The sequence below is a fragment of the Oncorhynchus kisutch genome, linkage group LG12, assembly GCF_002021735.2.
Source record: "Oncorhynchus kisutch isolate 150728-3 linkage group LG12, Okis_V2, whole genome shotgun sequence".
NCBI lineage: Eukaryota > Metazoa > Chordata > Actinopteri > Salmoniformes > Salmonidae > Oncorhynchus > Oncorhynchus kisutch.
Genome location: NC_034185.2, coordinates 14088606 through 14110302, shown reverse-complemented (window position 1 = coordinate 14110302; position 21697 = coordinate 14088606). Strand labels below are relative to the sequence as shown.

Genomic DNA, 21697 nt, shown 5'->3' with positions numbered 1-21697 from the left:
TACGAAGGGCTATATATATAAATAAATTTGATTTGATCAGTGGAGACATCAAAGCCATGTTTCATCAGATTCGTTTACTGTCTTCCGACACCACACTGCTCCGGTTCATATGGCGAGATATGGAACGAGATGCAGAGCCCACAATCTATGAATGGCAGGTACTCCCATTTGGCACCACCTGCAGTCCTTGCTGTGACACCCAATAAGAATTTGTTCTTAACTGACTTGCCTGGTTAAATAAAGGTAAAAAAAATACAAATCCATAAATCTGCCGTTTCCAGCTACAATAGTCATTTACAACATTAACAATGTGTAAACTGTATTTCTGATCAATTTGATGTTATATTAATGGAGAAAAAAGTTCATTTTCTTTCATAAACAAGGACATTTCTAAGTGACCCCAAACTTTTGAACTGTAGTGTACAGAAGCTTAACTTTGATTTGAATATTTCTTAAACTAGACCATTAACAAATTGTTTGCTTTAAAGCAATGTTTCTCTGTTGAAAGTTTGAGACTTCATCAAATCAAATTTTATTTGTCACATACACATGGTTAGCAGATGTTAGTGCGAGTGTAGCGAAATGCTTGTGCTTCTAGTTCCGACAATGCAGTAATAACCAAGTAATCTAGCTAACAATTCCAAAACTACTACCTTATAGACAAGTGTAAGGGGAAGAATATGTACATAAAGATATATGAATGAGTGATGGTACAGAGCGGCATAGGCAAGATACAGTCGATGGTATTGAGTGCAGTATATACATATGAGTATGTAAACAAAGTGGCATAGTTTAAAGTGGCTAGTGATACATGTATTACATAAGGATGCAGTAGATATAGAGTACAGTATAAACGTATACATATGAGATTAATAATGTAGGGTATGTAAACATTTTAGGTAGCTTTGTTTAAAGTGGCTAGTGATATATGTTACATCATTTCCCATCAATTCCCATTATTAAAGTGGCTGGAGTTGAGTCAGTGTGTTGGCAGCAGCCACTCAATGTTAGTGGTGGCTGTTTAACAGTCTGATGGCCTTGAGATAGAAGCTGTTTTTCAGTCTCTCGGTCCCAGCTTTGATGCACCTGTACTGACCTCGCCTTCTGGATGATAGCGGGGTGAACAGGCAGTGGCTCGGGTGGTTGTTGTCCTTGATGATCTTTATGGCCTTCCTGTGACATCGGGTGGTGTAGGTGTCCTGGAGGGCAGGTAGTTTGCCCCCGGTGATGCGCTGTGCAGACCTCACTACCCTCTGGAGAGCCTTACGGTTGTGGGCGGAGCAGTTGCCGTACCAGGCGGTGATACAGCCCGACAGGATGCTCTCGATTGTGCATCTGTAGAAGTTTGTGAGTGCTTTTGGTGACAAGCCGAATTTCTTCAGCCTCCTGAGGTTGATGTGCTGTCTGTGTGGGTGGACCAATTCAGTTTGTCTGTGATGTGTACGCCGAGGAACTTAAAACTTACTACCCTCTCCACTACTGTTCCATCGATGTGGATAGGGGGGTGTTCCCTCTGCTGTTTCCTGAAGTCCACAATCATCTCCTTAGTTTTGTTGACGTTGAGTGAGGTTATTTTCCTGACACCACACTCCGAGGGCCCTCACCTCCTCCCTGTAGGCCGTCTCGTCGTTGTTGGTAATCAAGCCTACCACTGTTGTGTCGTCCGCAAACTTGATGATTGAGTTGGAGGCGTGCATGGAGGCGTGCACACTCAGAATCAATGCACAAATTTAATTTAATTAGCTTTCGGTCTCAAGAGCTTCAACAGAGCATACACAAACACACAGTGACCACATATAGCTAATGTGTGTCAATGCAATCAAACATGAGCAACATCTGCGTTTAAACACATACTTGAAAGCCTAAAATATACAAAATACCACAAAGTGAGGTTTATAATGTTTTCACCATACTTAAAAATAATTCATGCTGTATGGTATAATTAAGCAATAAGGCCAGAGGGCCAATATACCACGGCTAAGGGCTCTTCTTAAACACAAAGCAACGCAGAGTGCCTGGATATATTGGCCATATACCACAAACCCCAGAGGTGCCTTATTGCTATTATAAACAGGTTACTAAAATATTTAGAGCAGTTCAAATAAATGTTTTGTCAGCCAATCAGCATTCGGGGCTCGAACCACCCAGTTTATAATAGACTTTATTGATACACTTCACTCTTTACATCTTGAATAGGAAAGACAAGGGAAGTGGAACACAACAAAGTATTGCATTTCCATGTTGGAACATCAGGTGTCATTTTCACAAAATAATAATACAACATATTTTTATCAAGTTGTACATGTTAACTTGACTGCTATAAATACATAAACACTTATTGGGCTAAGTGTCAATTTTTTCCCTCCCAAGCGAGCATATGTGTTTAACAGATGGCAGTGTTTAATATACTCAGGGTTCAGTCTGTGGGTATCTCTCTGGGGGAAGGGAAAGGTCATTCAAGCCTTCCACTAACTTTCACGAAAGCCTCATCAGAAGCCTGCTGCAGAAGACCAGTGATGGGGGATTGAGCTGGTTCACCACAGACATGCTCATCTCCATGACTCCACGTTTTCAATGATCATCTGGATGGCCTGCTCAACAATGGAGGCAATGGCACTGGTTAGCTGTTTGAGGAGCAGCAAAGGCAGGGTGGTTATCGCCTCATAGCCAGGCAGCTTCAACTGGGTCTCCTTCAGGAACTCAATGGCAGCATCCAGGAAGACCTGGACGTTTTTTTTGCACTGGGCAACAGTGTCCCTGAAGAAGAATGACAGCTGGAGAACATGGTGGCAGACAGCACTGAAGGCTTCGTCAATGCGTTCGCCTGAAGTGAGGATGGGCGTGATGATCTCGAACCGGTCTGCGAAGCTCTCCAGGGTGAATGTGATGGCAGGGAGTCTCTCCTTCAGGCCCAGGAGCATGTCATGGAGGGCCTCCTTGTTGTTGGCAACCTGTAGTTTTAGATTATCGGCGTCATTGGAAGTAACTCTGATGACCAAGATGTCAACATCAACCTCTGGGGCAGACTGTTGGATATAGGAAAAACACAAGAGTAAATAACAATTTCTAAATACTTGAACAATAGGGTGACATGTATCTGACGTGTAAATAGGCGCACAATAAATATTTTAAAATATGAAAGAAACTCACAGCATAACGGCTGTAGAGTCTAGCGCTCAGCTCAGATGGTTTCCTGCCCTGGAGTTCAAGACCCAATAACCCAGTGGATGGAGTAGAGATGGAAGCACTGACTCCATCTCTGCGGGCAGCATAGCGGAAGTTCACATCAGTGAAGGTTGGGCTCGTGATGTCCACATTCAGGGTGTGGCGGGAGACACTAAGAAGTTGAGGAAAAACATGACAAGCATATTCACATTCCATCTTAATTTATACTTGTGTGGTTAAGGTAGTTCTAAAAGTAAAGCTCAGCCTTTGTTTTATCTCAGACAGAGATAAGGAAGTTAAGATACTTTTTATAAAATGTACCTTCCCTCATCTTGGCGTTTCTTCCGGGTATTCACAAATCAAATAAAGCCAACTGTGTTAACTGATATTGAAATATCTTCAAATCTACATAATGTCTGTTATTTTGATTAACATTGTGAGACTAAATAATCTTCCAATGGGTATTATACATTGAGAAGGGGTCTGTTAAAAATAAAGTATTACCTCATAGCCTGGGTAATCACATTCTGAATGTCCATGGTCAGGTCAGCATGGGTCAGGGTAATCTTGCCAGTCAAGCCCAGGGCTTCATTCTCAACATTTGCTTTGATGGAAGCTGTTGAAAGTAGTTAGAGTTACAAATCATTTGAATAACAATTTACAGTAAAAGATCGGTGACAATATGATTAGTTTTTCAGATATTACTTAAAAATAATGCCAACTTCTAAGAAATTTACCATCCATGTCATAGTCCAGGAGAACAATGGCAGAGGTAGCAGATGACTTGAGTGTGGCTTTGAAGACAGGGGAATCACCCTCCAACTCAGCTACCATATCTGTGGTGTACACAGGAGTAGCAATCTTGGCGGTGGTAGAGATCTTCTGCTTGGTACATGTCAGCTCGACAGCAGTCTTCTCAAAGAGGGAAATGTCACCCATGTTGCTTGGTTGAAACATGTCAATCTCAACATCAGCAGTCAGTGATGTCAATGGTGCAAAGTCAATGGTAGCATGGGCTACATGCTTTCCATTGGTGTTGAAAGTAATCACATTGGCCTTATTGGTGTTCATACATTTCAGCACTGCATACACACGGCTCACGGATGCCTCAACAGCCAGGCTCTCGTCCACATCCATCTCCAGGACAATTGTCTCACCGTTGCTGAGTTTAGCATTGGCAATGATCTTTGAGGTGGAACGTAGGCCATCAGCATTCAGGTAGATGTTAGCTTCATTGTGCAGAGCTTCCAAAACAGCATTGTATTCCAGGATTGTGCCATCAATGTTGCCCTTGATGGATGACTCCACGGAGATGTACTCAAGGGTTCCCTCTAGCTTCAGGCTGTGGTCAGCCTCTGCCTTGCCAATTGTTTTGATAAGGGGAAGGTTGAAATCACCTTTCAGCTTCAATGTAGAGGCAGCATTTGGCTTGGTCTTGGTGTCTGCAACAAGTTGCTGGCTAGCTTCCAGATTCAAGATGGGCAGAGCAATCTTTGCACCGGTAGCCACAGACATCGCAGCTTCCAGGTTGTCAGTGTTCAGGCTGATTGTGCTGTCATGGTTTCCCTCAATGTGGTGATTCTCCAGAGACAGGGATGTGGCCAGCTTAAGTCCTCTTTTGGTGGTCAGGCTGCTGGTGCCATCAAGCTTGACCTTAAGAGATTCAAATACGGAGGCTGTGGTAGCTCCGAGACGGAACACAACGTCGTCCTCAGTGTAAAGTCCAGCATTGGCATTCAGATTGAAGATGGGTGACTTCAGGGAGAGTTCGGTTAGCAGGTTGCCCAGAGAGTAAAACTGACCCTTCTGGTACAGGATCTTGGAATCAACATCAAGAGACTGCTCAGTGGTGGTCAAGATGTTCTTCAAGCCAGTATGCTCATATAGGTTCATATCATTGATGGCTGGGATGCGCATGTTAAGGAAGGATAGCTCAATCTCAGGGATGCTGATAGGGGTTGTCAAGAATTCAAGATTAGCCTCACTGTTGACAGTAGCAAATATACCAGCCTCCTTTTTGTTGTTGTCAATAGTGAAGTTGTAGGAGTATTTGTACTGGTTGAAACGGGCAAGAGCCACAGTGTTGATCTGTTGAGCTTCAGGCTTGATGATGGCAGAGTAGTCATTCTGGAGATCAATCTTGGCCACCAGTGCCTCGTTGAAGCGTAGCTTTGTGTTTCCCTTGTTCTGGAAGTCAAAGACAACCTCACTTGGATTAATCACAATGTTGAGTGAGTTGGACAGGATTCCACTGAGATCTCCAACAAGCTCTGTGTCATGGTTTGCCTTCAGTTCAATTTTCAAATATCCATAGTCAGCATTTCCAGATGCCACCAGAAGGCTGTTCTTGACCTCTGGGCCTTCTGCTTCAAACCGGGCATCAAATGTGATGTGACGGTACATGACTGCATCAGCATTCAAGGTCTGCTTCATCTTCAGAAGGACAGTGTCGGTGTCAGCGGAGATTGTCAGCTTAGCAGTGCTGGGACTGATGGCGAAGTGAAGGTCACACTTGTGTGTGCCCTCGTGAAAGTTGAACTTCATAGCACCATCATTTCCAACGTTCAGAGTGATTGTTGTGTCCTCCAGGCGGGCAACAACCTTTTGGGTCACAGAGGCTCCATTGGTGAAGCCAACGATTGGGATATTGATCTGGTGGTTGTAGGTGGTGTCCATAGAGGCAGATATTCCACCCTCCATAGCAAAGAATGCATTATTGACAATGTCAGCCGTGTAGTGTGCAGTGGTTGCCTTGACTGTGGTCTTAGCTGAGGCCTGGGATGAAAATCCATAGATGATCACTGATGCCTGATGTTCAACTGCAAGTGCATTGTGAATGAACTTAAGGGTCTCTGCAACAATCATGCGTCTCATTTTGGGGATGGCAACACGAACACTGGAGTTCAGGTTGAAATTGAGGATCTCAATACTGGGTGATGTGGCCTGGGTGGCCAGGAGAGCAGTGAACTGAGGAGTCATCTCATTTTCAGTGTTGTTCCAAAGCTCAGCAGAGCTCCTGATGCTGTAGACTGGGGTGATGACACTGATCTCACCATAGAGCTTGCCAAAACAAGGGACACTGATCTCACTGGGGATGGCAGGGAGCTTGATCTCAGGGATCTGGAGAGTTGGAATCTCTAGGAGCTTCTCTGCGGCCACCTTAGGGAGGGCAGGGAAGGAGAACTCGGGGAATGTGATCTCTGGGAGAGTAATGTCAGGTAGGGTTGGCAGGTAGCTCATGGTCAGGTCTCCAAAGAAAGCATCCAAATCAAGCATCTGGATCTCAAAGTTGACAATGAAGTCGATGAGCTCTATGACCTTCTGCTTGATATCATCAAAGGAAACAGTGGTGGCTGGCACTGTGTGGAAACCCAGGATAGTGAACTCAGGGATATCCAGCTGTGTTGGAATTTCAATCTCCTGAAGCTTCTCCAGGCTGATCTTCATGGAGGGTATGACCAGGTCAGTGAGAGGGATGGTGAATGAAGGGAAGTCCAGCTCAGCTGTCTTCAGTCCAGTAACAACTCCCTCAATTATCTGCTTGACCTCGCTGACAATTTGTTGTTCACCAGCAAACTTCTGGATCACCTCAAACACATTGCCGAACACCTCATTGATGACGGTGGTAACCATGGTGTACTGTTCACTCAGCTGATGCAGGAATGAGATTATATCATTTCTGAGGTCCATATCAGTGATTCTCTGCTTCAGGCTGTCCGAAATTGGCTTAAGGTCATTAAGGATGGCAAGGTCAGCTATGTCCTTCACTGTTTTGATCATGTCTGCAACCTTGATTTCCCTAAGATGTTCAATGAAGTTAAGTGCAGATGACACAACAAAGTTGACAAACTCTCTTGAAGCCTGAAGTTTCTGTGGGATCTCAAGTGCCCTGATTAGCTCGTTTACATGAGCAGTGTATTCAGCAATTATCTGGTTGACTTCATCCACATAGGCATTGTAATCAAATGACTTCAGCTTCTGGATAACACAGTCGAGATACTCGTTCAGCTGGTCAATCACCTGTTTGATCTCAGTAGCTTTCAAGTAGTTGATTGTTTCCTCCAGCATCTGCATTACCTTCTCTGGGATATCGATGGCCTTCAGATTGTTAACAAGGACCTGAATTGTTTCACCAATTTTGAATTGCTTAATGAGGTCCACAACCTTCTCCAGGACTGCTTCAACCTTCTTGTTAACATCATATTTGACAATCAGTTCTGTCAACTTGGCATGGAAAGCATTCAACTTACCAAAGATGTCAAAATCCTGAATCACTGCCTTGACAGGCTCAATAGCCTTGCTGAATCTTTGCCAATCTTGCTGAAACTGATCTATCATCTGCTCAACATAAGCTTCCAAGTTGAGCGAGGTAATGTAGTTCCTCAGATCCTCAACAAATTGGGTTCTGTCAAAGTTCTCAATGAACTGCTTCAATTCACTCACTGCATTTTCAAGCTTAGCTTTGATTTCAAACTGGGCATCAATGTCGTGCAGGAGTGCAATGCTGCTGTCCTTCAGTTTCTGCATGTCAATCTGCTTGATCAGCTCTTCAATGGCATCAATGACAGCTATGATAATTGTAGTTAATTCATACTCCTTGTTGATGGCATTCAGCTCCTGGTTGAGCCTATGGATGACAGTTTCAGACAGGATGCCACTCGCAATCATATCCATGGTAACATCAACAATTCCCTGAATGCGGGATGACAGATCAATAAGCAGTTTTTCGAAAGCTGTCTTGAGGTTCACCAGAAAGGCCTCTAGGTCTTCCAGAGAGATGGCATACACCTGGGTGAGGGTAATCAGGTCCTGTTTGAGCTGGACAGCCTTGCCTTCAAGATTCAGTTTGGTAACAAAGTCACTCACATGCTGTGGCAGAGCCTCAAGCTTAGCCTTGATCTCTTCACTGTTAATGTAATTCTGCAGTTCCTCTGCCATGTTAACAATAGTGATCTTGATGTTTTCCAGGATGGCAGGCAAACTTTCAAGGAAGGGCAGGTTAATCAAGTGACTGTCAGTGTTCTTATCATACTTCAGGAAACCAGAAATGGTGAATTCCTGCTCTTCACTGGCAGCTATGTTCAGGAGGCCGGTGAGGAGGGTTGTAGACAGCTCCAGTCCAAGCCTTTCATCATTGTTGTAGGCACTCACTTCCTGATTGAGGGCATGGTTGTTCACCTTGGACTTCACCCTGAGTGTGGCTTTCTGCTCCTGGGGAGTCAAAAGTGTGTCTATCTTGTGGTCCAGTGTGGTCTCCAGGGAGAAGCCATTGTACAGCTTCTGAGTGATGGAGGCTCTGCATTCATGAGAGCTGACAAAAGCCAGGGGCTGTGCTTTAAGAAGGAACTTTCCATAGAGCTGAGCGCTCTGCTTGCCATAAAAGATCAGGTCACCATCAGCATTGAAGATGGCGTCAAGATTGAAGTCGAAGGGAATAATGCTGGCACGGATGGTGTTGTCGAAGCGGAAAGGCTGGGAGTTGAAGCGGGCATCATTTTGGATCCTTGCAGCAAGGCCAACAATTTCAAGCTCAGTGTTGTGGCTCATGTGAGCACCGAGGAGCTTTCCAGTAGTGCTGCACTTAGCATTAGCTGTCAAGTCTGCATAGTTGATCTCATAGGTGTGTTTGAGCTCTTCCTCACCATAGGCCGCCTTCAGGCTTCCAGTAAAGTCAATTTTGTAGACCACTGCCTTTAGCTGAGCCTCGTTGACTAGGTTGGCTCCCAGCAGTTTCAGGTTATTGTTCACATTTACAGAGGCAGTGTAGTCCTGCAGGTCAATGGTGATGTCATGTGCATAGGAAGTGCTCTCGCTGACGATGGCCTCAGCCTTTGAGGTGAAGGCAAGGGTGGAGAGAGTGATGGTGAGTGAGTTGGCATTCTCAACCTTCATGTAATTCAATGCACTCTTGGTCTCAATGGACAGAGTAGCCTTGGAGGCATCAATTCCACCATTGAAGGTGTTCTCCATGGTGAATGGGCCCTGCAGGGTGGTTGTTCCGCTTGTGGCCAGTCCATCCTTGTTCATTGTCAGGGTAGCTTTGTGTGCAGCTTTGTTCTCAAGCAGCTTTACAGTGGCATCACTGTTCACAGCCAGGCCATTGACATCCAGGGAGCCAGTGAGAAGAGAGTATATGCGATTCGTTGAGTATTCAGTGTTGGTCTCCATCTTGATTGTGACTGCTCCAGAGCCAACAGAACCCTCAACCTGGTTGTGGATATTCATGCCAAGGGCAAGGGCATTGGTGTCACATTTCAGGGACAGCTGGTTATCCTTGAAGGCAAGTTCAGCAGCATGGGTCAGGATGTCTTCAAATGCATTCGTGTTAGACACAACAGACAGCTCACCATTGGCAAACGATGCAGCAATGGTGTTCTGGGCCATAAGAATGGTTGAATCAATTTTCAGGGAAGAATCAATCTTTGCCTCTGGTCTGAATGGGAAGATGGTAAAAGACTGGGTGGTGATTGTGGTGCCATAGACAGGTCCTGCTTTGACTGTTCCCTCCAAGTTGCTATCACCAGAGATCTTCAGTGTTGGAGCCAGTATTGGCGCTTCAGTATTGAAGCCAACTTGGCCGGTGTGCTCTAGGTTTACGCTCAGACCCATGGGGCTTGTTGCTTCGATTTTACTGCTGGATTTCACATTGATCTTGTTGTCTGTAACAGTGCCTACTTCCCTTATGCTAATGCTGGCATCAATGAGCTTGTGGCTCACGGAGGTCTTCACATGGGCCTTGATGGAATCAGCAGGAGTGGTGGCAAGCAATCCAGATCCTATTTACAACACAGAAGGAACAATGATTGATTATTGCACAACTAATCATGTTCCAGATGGTGTAATTCTCTATTATTTACAAAGGCATTAGAAAATGTCTGGAGGTGGAGCACTACCTTCAATCTTGATGCACAGGAGTTCCATTGAGCAGCTGCCTGTCACATCAAACTTGGCAGAATAGCTTGGTGTCTCAGCGGCATCTTTGCCAGCAGACACTGAGCCCTCCAAGTTGTAGAAGTTGCTCTTCACTTTTGTGGACAGCTGAGCTTTTCCAAAGAGGGGCACAAACACATCAAGGGTCTCCGGGATGAAAAGCTCAGGGATCGGGATCTCCATGGATGCAATGTCCAGTCCAAGCAGGGGCAGAGCCAGGTGTGGTGTGGTCAGTGCAGCTGGGAAGTTCAGCTCCTCAGATGATTTTCCACCAAGAGGCAGGGGAATTGTGATGAAGATACGCTCATTGTTGAAGTGGTAAGCAGCTGTGGCCTCACTGTTTAAGAAAATTATATTTAATCATTAATTAATCATGGAATTAAAAAAAATCTGTTAATGTATTGATAGAAAATGATTCTTATGGTAGTTGATTGATGTAACTTACGCATTCAGGAACAGTTTCTCAGGCAGAGTCAACTCCGGCATCTCAGGGACTCTCGGGTTCTGCATGTATGGGATATCAGCAGCATATTTCTCCAGGTAGTTGTTGGTTGCCTGTAATATAAATATATAGTCATATATTAAGTTCAGAGTGGACAAAATAGTGATCAGATGATAAGTATTTTTTTTAAGTATTACCTCCACAGACTTGGTGAGGATGTGACGGACCTTCATGTCAGTCTGGCCCACCTGCTGATCAAGAACATCACTGACCATCTTCTGGAATGCCTCAGCATGAGGGAGGATGTTCTGGATCTCAGAGTTCATGTCAGATTTGACCTCAGCCACAATCTTCTCGTCATCTACATAGTAGGAGAAATTCATTGTAAATTAAGTGAAATTTTAATGACTTTCCCATGGATACTTGACATTTAAAGCCTGGCAAAGCTCTCAGAAACGTACAGTTAAAGTTGATCAAGAAGCTAAACAATTTATCGTACAAAGGTTGGTCGATATTGAAAGCCTGAATACCATATTTTAGGGTGATCTTTTGCACTGAGGTGGTCTCTGGGAGCTTGATGTCACACTCAAGCTCAAGTTCCAGTTCCTCACCACGCTTCACGTTGGCTGTAACTGTGGCGTCAGCCTTGATTGAAGGGACAAGCAGCTGCACCTGCAGCATAGCATCCTTCATGGGCTCAATTCTGCAAAGAAAACCATTAGTCAGTTGGAATTTGGAAGAAAGGAAAAACAGAAGAAACCAAAACAGGGAAGTACTTTGTGGGGTAGCATTGTCAGCTTACTTAGCGCGCCCAACCAGCGACAGCTGAGGGATGTTCTTGTTGATGAGGTCAATGGAGATGGAGTGTATTCCTTTGCCCTTGGTGTTGCCATCAACAACGCCCAGTCTGATTCCGGCCTCCAAGTCAAAGTCAGGGATCTGGATGTCGGTGGTGAGGACATTCTTCCTCCTGTTGTACTTCACAGTGGCTGTGGCTGTGGGGTCAGCACCTGTGTCCAGGATAAACTGAATAAGTTAGTCACGAAGGAAAAGGTTGTACGTTAGAAATGGAAGGACTGTTTTACTCTAAAAGAGGGATTTTGTAACTTAGCTATACCTTCTGCCTTCAGGACCACCTTTACAGTGTCAACTTTCTGACCACCCTCTTCTCCCTCCCTGAGAAGTTCGTAGCCGATGGTGGCCGTGTATTCAGTGACATCCCCAGTGGGGTGGAGCTCCACAGCAAGCCTAAATAATTGTTTAATTTCCAAAAGTTATGGCAATTTCTACCTGAAAATAGGAAAACATAAATGGAGCATGTTCAAATGTATTTGCATAGAACTAGTACTTACTTGCTATCTCCGGTAAAGGGGAAGTAGGGTGCAGTGTCATGGGAGCTAGCATCAGAGTACTGAAGGGTGGTGCAGTACTTCATACCAGCTAAGAATGGAGTGCACTCAGACACATCAATTCTGTCCTCTACCAGAGACGGGATGGGTTTCATTCCAGCAGAGGTCACTTCGAACAGCTTGTTGCTATAATAGGGGTCGTGGAAAGGAAATGTTTAGGCTCTGATAGATATTGGTCATCAGGTATTATCTAAATGATACTCTGACACTTACGTGATGCTGATGAGCTTGGTAGGACCCTGAGGAGCAGGGATGGTCAGCTTGACCTGTTTGTCAGCCATGACGAGCTTAGCGCTGAGCCCACTCTCGTGGTATAGGCTGGTGTGCATCTCCAGGCCAGAGAGAAGGTACTCAGGAATGTGGGAACCAACCCGGGCCACAAACTCAATTCCAGCAGAGGGCATGAAGGAGACCTCGCTCTGTGGGAAAGGGATCCGTCCAAGTATATTATATAGATATGCAAAAAAGACTGACCGACGTCACATGTATTAGGGTTACTACAAATAGAAACAGATCAGTGAAAATAAATATAAAAGTTTACCATGTCGGGTGTAATGTGCAGTCCTCCCTTGATGCCAGGGGTGAAGGTACCAGACAGGGCAATCTTCAGTGGCACACCAGTGGCAGTTGGCAGGAAGAATTCGTTATCCATGAAGATGTAATGGGCGAAGACTTCATTGTCAGCGTTGGTCATCAGTCCCTTCATCAGCTGTGGAACATGTACAGTTGAAGTCGGAAGTTGAATCACCTTAGCCAAATACGTTTAAACTACATTTTTCATAATTCCTGACAAATTCCCTGTTTTAGGTCAGTTAGGATCACCACTTTATTTTAAGAATGTGAAATGTCAGAATAATAGTAGAGAGAATGATTTATTATTTATTTCCTGTGGGTCAGAAGTTTACATACACTCAATTAGTATTTGGTAGCATTTCCTTTAAATTGATCAACTTGGGTCAAAAGTTTTGGGTATCCTTCCACAAGCTTCCCACAATAAGTTTGGTCCCATTCCTCCTGACAGAGCTGGTGTAACTGAGTCAGGTTTGTAGGCCTCCTTGCTCGCACATGCTTTTTCAGTTCTGCCCACAAATGTTCTATAGGATTGAGGTCAGGGCTTTGTGATGGCCACTCCAATACCTTGACTTTGTTGTCCTTAAGCTATTTTGCCACAACTTTGGAAGTATGCTTGGGGTCATTATCCATTTGGAAGACCCATTTTGCGACCAAGCTTTAACTTCCTGACTGATGTCTTGAGATGTTGCCACATTTGTCCCCATGTGCAGTTGCAAACTGTAGTCTGGCTTTTTTATGGCGGTTTTGGAGCAGTGGCTTCTTCCTTGCTGAGCGGCCTTTCAGGTTATGTCGGTATAGGACTTGTTTTACTGTGGATATAGATACGTTTGCACCTGTTCCCTCAAGCATCTTCACAAGGTCCTTTGCTGTTGTTCTGGGACTGATTTGCACTTTTCGCACCAAAGTACCTTCATCTCTAGGAGACAAAACACGTCTTTCTTGAGCGGATTGACGGCTGATTGGTCGCATGGTGTTTATACTTACGTACTATTGTTTGTTACTATTGTTTGTACAGATTAACGTGGTACCTTCAGGCGTTTGGAAATTGCTCCCAAGGATGAACCAGACTTGTGGAGGTCTACAATTTTTTTTGAGGTGTTGGCTGATTTCTTTTGATTTTCCCATGATGTCAGGCAAAGAGGCACTGAGTTTGAAGGTAGGCCTTGAAATAGATACACAGGTACACCTCCAATTGACTCAAATTATGTAAATTAGCCTATCAGAAGCTTCTAAAGCCATGACATAATTTTCGTGAATTTTCCAAGCTGTTTAAAGGCACAGCCAACTTAGTGTATGCAACCTTCTGACCCACTGGAATTGTGATACAGTGAATTATAAGTTAAATAATCTGTCTGTAAACAATTGTTGGAAAAATTACTTGTGTCATGCACAAAGTAGATGTCGTCACCGACTTGCCAAACTATAGTTTGTTAACAAGAAATGTGTGGAGTGGTTTAAAAAACTTCCGACTTCAACTGTAGATTTCAGAGTTAGGGTAATTTACATTTTTGATCATTAAATGTCATTCTTGTCAGATGAATTCTCAACCCTCCTCACATTTTCATCCATCCATATGACCAGCACTGTTCTATTCTGACTGAACTAGACTCCAGACTTAAAGTAGAGACACTCCCTCCCTGGTTGAGAGTCAAACTTGATGAAGGTGGTCTTCTCTTACCTTGTGTTGTTATTGATAACGTCACTGGTTAGTCTGACAGATTGGTCAATTATTAAACACTCGTGGCATGAAAGCAAGAGATTTTTCTAGTTTTCAACACCCACAGTATTTGAGGACTGTACACAATGTTGTGCTACTTGTTTGTTGTGCTACTTTGACTCCATTATGTGACCGCTATGCTCCCCTTATATACGGTGAGTTCCAGAAGTATTGGGACAGTGATATTTGCATCTGCATTGTTTGCTGTTTAGGGTTTAGGCTGGGTTTCTGAACAGCACTTTGTGACATCGGCTGATGTAAAAAGGGCTTTATAAATATATTTGATTGATTGATTGATTAACCTATAGACTCAAAAACTATCTTTAATGTCTATGTGAATTGATAGTGTTGCACTTTAATGTATCTTGTACATACATCTGTGGGGAACATCTTGAGTACGTTGTCAATCATCAGACCAGCAGAGTAGGCCATCTCCTCTATCTCATTGGTCTTCAGGTATCCAAGTTCGTTTCCCAGCAGTCTCAGGTAAATCATAGCCTCAGGGGACTCCTGAGCCTTCAGATCCCTGATCAGTCTGTTGAGGTTGCGGCCGATTTCTCTCACGATGTTCTGGGAAGCCTGCAGAATATTTTTTTCAAGGAAAGAGACAGTTAGCTCATGCTACAATTAAATAACTAGGATTAAAATCACACTAATTAAAATGTTTTGTAAGGAAAGAGGAAGAAGTAGTATGGTTTTGAATACCTGTCTCTTCATTCTGTCTTTCTTCAGAGCGGGCATCATCCTCTTCATGACCTCATTGACCTGCAGGGGCATCTTGTCAGAAACGAAGTAGACGGCCTTTAGAACCGTGTCAGGGAAGAATCCGTTCTCTCCGAACAAAGCCTCAACAGTTGGCTCAAGTCCTTTGCCTTCCATGCCAACCTTACAAGTGAAGAGAATGTTCAACATGAGACTGATAGAAAAATAAGTGTATATTCTGTAAAAAACAAACATAATCTCTATAAAAGGCTTAGGGAAACAACTTAAATATAATTTTTTACCTCCACCATGTCCACATTGTAGCCAAAGGCCTTCAGAGTCATCTCCAGCATGACTTCCTTGGGCAGATAGCTGGTGCCCTCAAAGAGCATATTTCCTTGCACAGATCCAATCATGTAGTTGCGGGAGAACTTGGTGGGATCCATGACAATTCCAACCTCATTGTCCTGCAGGGCATCAAGAATCTTCTGTCTCAGCCTGTAATGGATGGAATAATTTATTACATGGTCAGACCTATGATGAGGAGGGAACAACCGAACAGATTATTTCTGTTAGCTGAGGCAGTAAATACTGCAGATGATATCTCTCACGTACTCCTGGGTCTCCGCTGCTGTGGATGCCAGTATGTTAGTCAGGTGGGAGATGACAAAGCTCTTGGCCTGCTGGTCTTCTTCGATGGGCAGAGCGGCGGCCAGCTGAGCTAGTTCAGCAGGCTGGGGGTCCTTCATCAGCACCAGGTAGGCAGCAACGCGCTTCTGCAGGGGGCTAGCACCATTCAAAAGAACCTGCATGAGCACCTCTCTGCCCTGTAAACAGGAGAATGTGTATAACAGTACTGCAATGGACAAAGAATTTATGGTTTCCATATATATATATTTAAAGCTAATAGGATAAGAGTGAGTTACCTCCTCAGGGACAGGGGTCTGTCTGAATGCCTGAATGGCAGCCTGTTGGACTTCCAGGGAAGTGGCGGGCTCGTTTACACACTGGATCACAGCAGACTTCAGGGCAGGACTGGCGGCTCCCATGGCTGCAGCCATGTTACCAATAACCTGGGGAGCAGAAAGAAGGAAACATTAATTATTCTGATTCAAATTGTTGCTTGCTGTGTGAGTAAATCTGAAAAAGCTAAGAGGAGCAATGGAACACTCACCCTCAGGACCAGGAAGTTATGCTCATTGTCACCGGTGCAGTCACCCAGCTGGGCAACAGCAAACTCAGCCACAGCCTCGATCTCAGGGGTCACTTTGCCCTCGGCCTTGTAGAACCTGATGAGGAACACATTGTCAGAATTTCATTGTCTGCATCTGCTTAGTTCCATTTAGAAAATATGTTGCTTTAAAATGTTTGTTTACCTCTTGACAACATTGCTCAGGGCATACAGGATGGGCTTGCTCTGCTTGTACCGTGCCATAGCCAGCATGTCGTTGACCAGGAGGGCAGAGGGGTTGGGGACCAGTCCCATAGCGAACACGATGGCATCAACCTCAAAGGCAGAGTTGTCAAAGGTCCTGAGGATCTGCATGATGGCACTGCTGCACTCGGGGGTACCGCACTGGGCCAGAACCTGGTAGGTCAGGGGTCCGGATATCTTCAGTGCCTCGGGGATAGCAGGGCTCAGGGTCTCAGCCTTCATTCCACGGACCATGCTCACAAGCTGCTGGAAGAGGTGGGCTCTCTTCTCACCGTTGGACAGAGTGGCCAGTTCCCTCAGGACAGCCAGAGGAGCATCCTTGTCCTGAACAACGCTCTTGTCCTCAGCAGCCTCCATTGGCAGACCCTTAAGGTTGGCCACATCTGCAGGAAGATAAAGTCAGTTTTGACACTGAAATCCTTTTTCAATCATCTTCATAATTAGAATGCAATGTAAGGGATACTTACTGTGGTCAAAAACTCTCTCATTGTATGTGGAAACCTCCAGCAGAGTCAGGAACTGCTTGCCAACGTTGGTAACTCCATACTCTCCCCTGTGGAAAGCCAAAGAGATGATAAAGACTTATGCAACATCTCTTAACATTGCAGGTGCATATTTCATAAAACATTATAGGCATAATGTTTTACACACTTGTGAGAGAAAGGCACCAGGATGTGGTTCTCAGTGCAGGCACCAGAGATCATGTGCTTCTTGTCATTGTCAAACTTGTAGTTGCAGGTCTGGGAGCTTCTGATCAGCTGAGCAAGAGGATAGTGCTGTAGGAGGAGAAATTATTATTGTTTAGGTTTTCTTGGAATGGAGTTAAAAAGTGAATTAGGAGTAATATTAGTTGTCATTTCAGCTACTGGAGCAGCGAAAGATAAGTACTTTGAAGGGTTTTTGGAAAGGAGTTAAAAAGTGAATTAGGAGTAATAAATGATTTAGGGTGTATTTCAGAATCTAACCAGCATCTTTTACTGTCTTGCAGTCTTACCATGCCAGAGATGAGGGCCAGGGGGCTGGTGTGGTCCCTCTGGGGGATGAAGTGGTCACATTGGGACAAGTCCCTATTGAGAGTGATGTCAGTAGCGATGTCCTCCATAGCGTTGACTTTGTAGTTGGTCTTGCACATGCCGTGGATGGTGGGCTGAGGGGAAAGTCAATGATCCTTGACATATTTGAATAACTATAAATACTGATTTATGTTTTCTGAAAAACTGAATGTGAGAAATTGCTCTCTGCAGAGCCATGAACATAATTTTCTTTGCTAGTCTTGTACCTTGTAGTGCATCACGTCGGCGTGCCAACAGTACTGCATCATTTATTACTGCTTTATTACACAATAATTACATTTTTCTTTCTTGGATTCACTAAAACAAGCACCAATATGTACCATTGTTTACCAGGTAGTTTCCAATTGTATTGAATAATATGGAGTAATAAGGTACACACTGTTAGTAATAACGTACCCATTAGAGTAATAAAGTACCCATTAGAGTAATAAAGTACTCAATACGAAATTACTTGCTCATATCACTGAAACTACACTGTAATACAAAGTGTATAGTTATGATTAGGGTGTTTTCTGACACGATCAACATACCATTTTCTTGTTGTTCTCCTCTTCCAGCAGGGGCACGGCAAGAGCAGAGACGATACCTCTCTTAATGTTCAGGATGGTCACGGACTCATCCTCCTCAGGGTACAGTTTCACATCATACACTCCCTCAACCACAACCTTCAGAGGATGTCTGAGCAGGGAGAGAGAAGTGAAAGGTTGGTTACCAGTTGTTAAATCCAAATTACAATGTGCTTAATAGAAGAGAGGACAAGGATTTTTTAACAAATATTGGGGACAAGGGTTGGGTTAGGGCATTTGTGACAGCATGGGGTCTTACTTCTCCATGGCAGCAGTAAAGGCATCAGATCCGGGGGCAGGTCCGAACACAGGTTTTCCCTCTGCGTCCATATCAACAACCTCCCTCAAGCTACAGCCTGTGGTGCGCAGGATGTAGCTGCAAGTCTGAGGAACTTCAATCTCGACCTGTAGGGGGAGACAAAGAGGTCACAATGTTTACTAATTCTGCAAACATAGGAGACAGGACAGCATGACAGCATGAGAACTTGTGGGATACCCTATGTGACTAGAACATGCTAGCTTGCGTTCAAATTTGCTAGAAATGGCTGTCGTTGTCTCATTGCAAACAATGGCATTCCGTTTTTTCACGAGTCACCAGTATGTACACAGCATAACTTTTATGTTAATGTAATATTGATGGGCTTACCTTGCAAGAGGCCTTTGGTCCGTTCCTGAGGTTGGAAGCTCCATTCACGGCATTCAGGGACTCTGCTTCATATTGGTATTCATATTTGTGAAGGCTCTTATACCTTTTTGCCACTAGGGTGGAGGACATAAATATATTGCGAAGTTAACACAGATAGTTAATTATATTCCAAACAAGCTCATCTACTACTGCTTAACACATAGAATTGGACTCTTTATTGATCTTGGTAGTAATTGTGGGTGTGCGTCCGAGGGCAATAAATAGCCTGCTTTCTGTCAGAGCTAAAACAAAGCCTTTGTGATTCTTCACTTACGTAAGCATGTGGGATTTTCTTCTTCAGCATTGTCTTGGGCATCTGCAAGGGAAAGATGCATAAGTACGTGTCTTTTGAAATACAATGAATTTGAAAATGTGACTAGCGACTGTCTTGCTTATTAGTCTATGAAAAATGTTAAAGGAGATATTGGCCTGATCATGTTAATAAAAGCAGACAATTCCAATGTGCTACCACCCCTTTAATCTTTAAAATGTACAATACTTGATGCACATTTCTGTAAAAGAATGTAATACATCTTTCTTAAATTTGTGGTGTAAAATGTTGGGATTGGGAAGAGGGGCAGAAGATGAGGAAAGTTGGAAAGGGTTATATAGGGCAGGGGGGTGGCAACAGTGAGGGATTACTTTTGGCCCCCAAAGTTTTTTTGTTAAATTGTTGTTGTTTTGTTTTGTCTTAAAAGCCTGTAAAATCAACAGGAATTCAGAGAAAAAATTGTTAAATTTAGGAAATCTGTTCCCAAGTATTCCCACAAATGTTAAAAAAAAGAGAGGTATGTGATCGTGACTCAATGTAATCAAGATATAAAATGTATTCTTATTTTGCAAATACAATATCTTTTTGGCCTTAGTTGTGGTCAATTTGCAGTGTACAAATGATTATAACTGTGTTCCTGACCATCCGCTCTGACAAAAATCGGCCTGCGGCTGAATATAGGTGCCTACCCCTGATATTGGGTAATGTAAGATGCTTCTACTTTGTGATGTGATATATTAACATTCCAATACATACAACATTTCATACAAAATATGTTTATTTGACATTAATTTGGCATCTGTTGATCTATACACCTCTCCAAATTAAAACATATGATAAGTGTTACAAAACCCCTTTTCTATAGACAGTTAAACAACCACGTTTTCCAGAAGCAGGGAAAGGTCAGAAAGATACTTACAGGCCAAGGCAAGGGTGCTCAGAAGTAGCAAAAGGCAGAGCTTTGCATCCCCCATGATGGGTTGGTTGAAGCTCTTTCCTTAAGGTTTGAGAGTACTCAGTCGAGACTGATTCCTAAACCCCAGCACAATGTTTTTATACCCCGAGAGACGGGAGGGGTTGGTGGGAGTCACAGACAGTACTGATGTCCCTGCTCCAAAGTCCATCCCACCCATCCCTTTGGAGGGACACAGGCGAGTGGCTGTTCATGGATTCCAAGCATCTGTAAACGTTATCCATTAGTCATATATATATTTTTTGTTAATCACATAGATTTAAGCAGATATAATGATACAGTGACAAGACATTTATTTTGTTTGTTCGTCCCCCCAACAATCACACACAACTTCTTTCCACAACATAATCCCTATGTTTTTAAGTACATACTGGTATATAGCTACATTGAACTTGTTTTTATTCAATCTCTTTGTATTCTGTGCTTTTTTATATACACCCCTGTTCAAACGTTTGGGGTCACTTAGAAATGTCCTTGTTTTTGAAAGAAAAGCACATTTTTTGTCCATTAAAATAACATAAAATTGATCAGAAATACAGTGTAGACATTGTTAATGTTGTAAATGACTATCGTAGCTGGAAACAGATGATTTTTTTTATGGAATATCTACATAGGGGTGCAGAGGCCCATTGTCAGCAACCACCACTCCTGTGTTCCAATGGCACATTGTGTTAGCTAATCCAAGTTTATCATTTAAAAGGCTAATTGATCATTAGAAAACCCTTTTGCAATTATGTTAGCACAGCTGAAAACTGTTGTCACATCCTGATCTGTTTCACCTGTCTTGTGATTGTCTCCACCCCCTCCAGGTGTTGCTTATTTCCCTGGTGTATATATCCCTATGTTTCCTGTCTCTCTGTGGCAGTTCGTTTTGTATGCCTTTCAAGTCAACCAGTGGTTTCCCTGTACTCCTGCTTCTATTCTCTTTTGCTAGTCCTCACGGTTTTTGACCCTTGCCTGTTTTCTGGACTCTGTACCCGCCTGCTTGACCATTCTGCCTGCCCTGACCTCGAGCCTGCCTGCAGCTCTGTACCTCCTAGACTCTGAACTGGTTTTGACCTTTTGCCTGTCCACGACCATTCTCTTGACTTCCCCTTTTGGATTGTTTAATAAATATCAAGACTCAAACCATCTGCCTCCCTTGTCTGCATCTGGGTCTCGCCTTGTGCCCTTATAGTTGTACTGATTAAAGAAGCAATACAACTGGCCTTCTATAGACTATTTGAAAATCTGGAGCATCGCATTTGTGGGTTTGATTACAGGCTTAAAATGGCTTTCTTCAAAAGTACTTTCTGCTGAAACACGTCTGTCTATTCTTGTTCTGAGAAATGAAGGCTATTCCATGCGAGAAATTGCCAAGAAACTGAAGATCTTGTACAACGCTGTGTACTACTCATGTCACAGAACAGCGCAAACTGGCCCTAACCAGAATAGAAAGAGGAGTGGGAGGTCCTGGTGCACAACTGAGCAAGAGGACAAGTACATTAGAATGCCTAGTTTGAGAAACAGATGCCTCACAAGTCCTCAAATGGCAGCTTCATTAAATAGTACCTGCAAAACACCAGTCTCAACGTTAACCTCACTAGGGTAGGGGGCACTATTTTCACCTCCGGATGAAAAGTGTGCCCAAAGTAAACTGCCTGTTACTCAGGCCCAGAAGCTAGGATATGCATATAATTGGTATATTTAGATAGAAAACACTCAGTTTCCAAAACTGTTAAAACATTGTCTGTGAGTATAACATAACTTACAGTGC

General features: G+C 43.6%; 1 protein-coding gene across 1 annotated transcript; it reads right to left on the bottom strand.

Moving 5' to 3' along the window:
* Positions 1-2127: 2127 nt before the first annotated feature.
* Positions 2128-20008, bottom strand: LOC109901331 (apolipoprotein B-100). Its single transcript, XM_031836933.1, has 28 exons — positions 19888-20008; positions 18972-19013; positions 18659-18771; positions 18272-18417; positions 17977-18124; positions 17368-17520; positions 17025-17149; positions 16841-16926; positions 16315-16756; positions 16113-16227; positions 15865-16011; positions 15554-15765; positions 15241-15436; positions 14942-15121; positions 14612-14815; positions 12488-12655; positions 12160-12365; positions 11890-12072; positions 11655-11785; positions 11340-11547; positions 11068-11240; positions 10735-10898; positions 10541-10650; positions 10059-10432; positions 3903-9941; positions 3670-3781; positions 3151-3337; positions 2128-3026 (listed from the first exon to the last, which is right to left on the bottom strand). The coding sequence occupies exons 1-28, from the start codon at positions 19940-19942 to the stop codon at positions 2550-2552; spliced, it is 10896 nt and encodes a 3631-aa protein (XP_031692793.1). The 5' UTR covers positions 19943-20008; the 3' UTR covers positions 2128-2549.
* Between the last annotated feature and the right edge of the window lie 1689 nt (positions 20009-21697).